Source organism: Henckelia pumila, chromosome 1, assembly GCF_033568475.1.
Source record: "Henckelia pumila isolate YLH828 chromosome 1, ASM3356847v2, whole genome shotgun sequence".
In the NCBI taxonomy this organism is placed as follows: Eukaryota; Viridiplantae; Streptophyta; class Magnoliopsida; order Lamiales; family Gesneriaceae; genus Henckelia; species Henckelia pumila.
The window spans coordinates 42,172,773-42,176,622 of record NC_133120.1 but is presented as its reverse complement, the minus strand read 5'-3'; the positions used below and the strand labels follow the sequence as shown (position 1 = coordinate 42,176,622).

The window sequence follows — 3,850 nt, the reverse complement described above, 5'->3', positions numbered from 1 at the left end:
TTTTTTATTTTCATTATTTTGTTTATTTTCTTTCCTCCAGTGTTTCTCGGGTTTGTTAATGCTTACAGGAGAAACTTCTAAAGAAGAATTCCCGTAAGATTCGGAGATAGAGAGAACACTTCATAGAAGAAATAAGGGGGCTCGAAGGAAATTAGAAGAAGAAGACGAAGTTCTACTTGAAGAGGCTAGAGAGGAGATGGCTGCAAATTTGAGCTTGAGACAACTGCGAACTCCTGATTTAAACCAGAAGCCTTTATGCATCACTTTTCCCACTCTGGAAGCTAATGTTACATTTGAGTTAAAATCCGGATTAATTCACTTATTACCTTCATTTCATGGTCTTGCAGGCAAGGATCCCCACAAACAATTTATGGAATTCCATGTGATATGCACGATTATGAAACCTCATGGAGTAACAGAGGAGCAGATCGAACTGAGAGCCTTCCCTTTCTCTTTGAAGAGTGCTGCAAAGGATTAGCTATACTATTTACCCTCTGGATCCATCACAACCTGGACTGAAATGAAGAGGATTTTTCTGAAGAAATACTTCCCAGCTTCTAGAGCAGCGAATATCAGGAAGGAGATATATGGAATCAAGCAAATTACGGGGGAATCACTGCACGAATACAGGGAGCGGTTCAAAAAGTTGTGTGCTAGCTATCCGCAACATCAGATAAATGAAAACCTGATAATTCAATATTGCTATGAAGGTTTGTTACCTCATGACAGGAGTATGCTAGATGCGGCCAATGGAGGAGTTTTCGTGGACAAAAATCCAATACAGGCCAAGAATTTGATCGAGAACGTGGCTGCCAATTCTCAACAATTTGGCACCAATAGAAGTGATTCTGCACCCAGAAGGAGTAATGAGGTAAATGCTTCTTCTCTTGAACAACAACTGTTTGATCTGACATCTCTTGTGCATCAAATGGCTGTAGGGAATGGAAAAAATTTGAAAAAGTGTGAAATTTGTGCTGCGATGTGGCATTCAACTGACATGTGTCCCACACTTCAAGAGGAAACGGTCGAACAAGTTAATGCCACTGGAGGATTCCCCGGGCCAGCACAACATAAGTATGATCCTTATTCCAACACATACAATCCAGGTTGGAAGGATCATCCCAATCTTAGATTCGAAAAACCCTCTGGTGAATCACCCTCCACCTCACGTGCAACTGAATAATCAAGAATACAGGCAAACGTATCATCCTCCACCGCAACATCCTCAAATTCCAGCGCCTGGTGAGTTTCTAGAAAACATTGTTAAGGATCTTGCAACTAATACTTTAAATTTTCAACAGGAAATGAGAGAAAGTATCCAACACTTGAACACTGAGGTGGGACAGTTGGCAACCGCAGCTAACAGGTTGGAAGCACAACATTCTAACAGTTTACCATCTTAGACTGTGCTGAATCCAAAAGAAAATGTAAGTGCAATCACCTTGAGGAGTGGAAGAGAGTTGAAGGTTCATGAAGAAGTGGTGAAAGAACCAGTACAGAATGAAGATGTGAAGATCCAAGGTAGAAGAGAGTGAACCTATTCAAAAGGAAGCACCAAGAGGTAAGTTTCCTCCCCTTTCTGAGTATAAACATGTATCTCATTTTCCCCTTGCATTGAAATAGTCTAGGAAGGATGAAGGTATTAAGGGGTTGTATGAAACTTTTTGTAGATGTGAGGTAAACATTCCATTGTTAGATGCTATTAAGCAAGTACCTCGTTATGCTAAATTTCTAAAAGAATTGTGTACTGCGAAAAGAAAACACAAACTGAAGGGATGCCAGAAAGTTGAATTAGGAGAACAAATTTCTGATGTGATTCAAAGAAAATTACCCACAAAATGCAAGTATCCATGTATGTTTTCGATTCCTTGTAAAATAGGAGATGTTCATCTTGATACGGTCATGTTAGACTTAGGAGCATCGATTAATGTCATGATGTACTCTGTTTATGCTTCCTTAAAACTAAGTCATTTGAATGAAACTGCAACTATTATCCAGATGGCTGATAGATCTACTATTTACCCTAGGGGTGTGATAGAGGATGTTCTTGTGTAAGTTGGTAATTTGGTTTTTTCTGCTGATTTTTATGTGCTTAACATGAAAAACATTGATTAGAAGACCCCAATTTTGCTAGGAAGACCATTTATTAAAACTTCAAAGCCTGTTATAAATGTTAATAATGGTACTCTCATTATGGAATTCGATGGGTAGATTGTCAAGTTTAATATTTTTGATAACCTGAATTTTCCTAGTTGTGAAAGTGATGTTAATAATCTTGATATCAATGATTACTTGTCACAAGAACACAAGAAAGTTGTGAATTAGGGTAATTTGAAGGAATTAATGGCACGACATGTTACAATTTCTCTTTCTGATATGCAGGCACCCAAAGCTGAAGAGCCTAGGATTTCTAGGAATTCAAAGAGAAGACCAAAATTAACTGTGAAAGTGCTCAAATGGGTGAAGGTGGACAAGGGAATTAGATATGAACCACCATGAGCATCAGAAGAATATAGTCGGGCCGAAGACTATAAATAGAGGCGCTGGCTGGGAGGCAACCAAGTGTTCTTTCCTTTCATTTAGTTTTTACGTTTCAGAACCGAGTGCCGCCAACTGCACAGTCCAAGTTTCAATGTGATTCTTCCGCTATTTCGTCAGACATCGAAGAGGACAACACCGTCAAAACTTGAACCAGGGGAGTTCTGTTTTACATTTGCATATCAGTGTCCTTTTGTTATTTGGGTGGATGTTTTTGTGTTCTAAAGTTTTGAGGGCAATGCTTTAGATAAGTGTGGGGGGTGCATTTTGTTTTGCATTTGTTTTATTGCATATCTGCATATAGTTCATGCATTGTTTTGTTTTTGTTTCTTGTTTGTTTAGTTTGCATAAGTAGAGGATCATTTCTTGCCTATGATGATGAAGTAAAAAAATAATGAAATTTTTGAAAATTTTTTACTCTTGATTGGACATGAGAAACCATAAGTTGATTAGTGAATACTTTAAGCACGCATGTTTAACCGGTGAATTGTAGCGATGTATTAGATGATCTTGATGTTTGTTGGGCCATTGCATGACAATAGGTGTCTGTGGAGCTTGATATTTTCTTGAATCTTGATAATCTTTTTGACATGGCATATACGATCTTGGGAGCACCTGTTAAAATATCTTATTTTTTAGAAATTTTATGAAAATCCAATTAACTCCATCCGGGTTATGAGCAAGAAGATTGAAATCCTAATTATCATGTTCTATAGCTAAGTTTGCGGAACCAATGGGATTGTAGTTCCATCCGGGCTATAGACGAGGGGGTTGAAATTCTAACCTATCAAAGATATAGCTAAGTATGCGAGTAATTATTTGGACTTTAAATTTGTCGGGTGCAAAATCCGACGGTGCGTAATTTTATCTCAAGAAAGTTGTGTTGTGTTAATGGATTGTTTGTGTAAGGCCCGGGATTATTTAATTTTAATTCGAGAATATTTAATTTGAGAATATTTTGAGTTTAGAATTAAATTCTAATATTCTTAAATTGAAAAGGATTGAAATTGAATTAAATCGCTTCTCCGGGGACTGAATTACAAATAGCCAAAAGTTCAGGGACTAAACTGCAATTTGGATAATATATCTCAACTCACCTTTAATATATCTGATTCCAACGTGAAGCATCAAAAGAAAAGGAAGAACGGCTGAAAACCCCAAGACTCCATTTTTGCTCTTGAAAAGCTTCGATAACTCGCGCTCCGGTTGTCAGAAATTCCAGATAAATATATATCTGCAATCACCGCTCCGAGACCTTCGTTTTGGTACAAGTTTCATTCATCTTTCTCAGACTTTATTTGTATGTTGAAGA

General features: G+C 37.6%; 1 protein-coding gene across 1 annotated transcript; it reads left to right on the top strand.

The window, feature by feature from the left end:
- The first annotated feature begins 520 nt into the window (after positions 1–520).
- LOC140861591 (uncharacterized) lies at positions 521–2,499 on the top strand. Its single transcript, XM_073264615.1, has 5 exons — positions 521–1,033; positions 1,107–1,366; positions 1,671–1,844; positions 2,253–2,316; positions 2,383–2,499. The coding sequence occupies exons 1-5, from the start codon at positions 521–523 to the stop codon at positions 2,497–2,499; spliced, it is 1,128 nt and encodes a 375-aa protein (XP_073120716.1).
- The last annotated feature ends 1,351 nt before the right edge of the window (positions 2,500–3,850 follow it).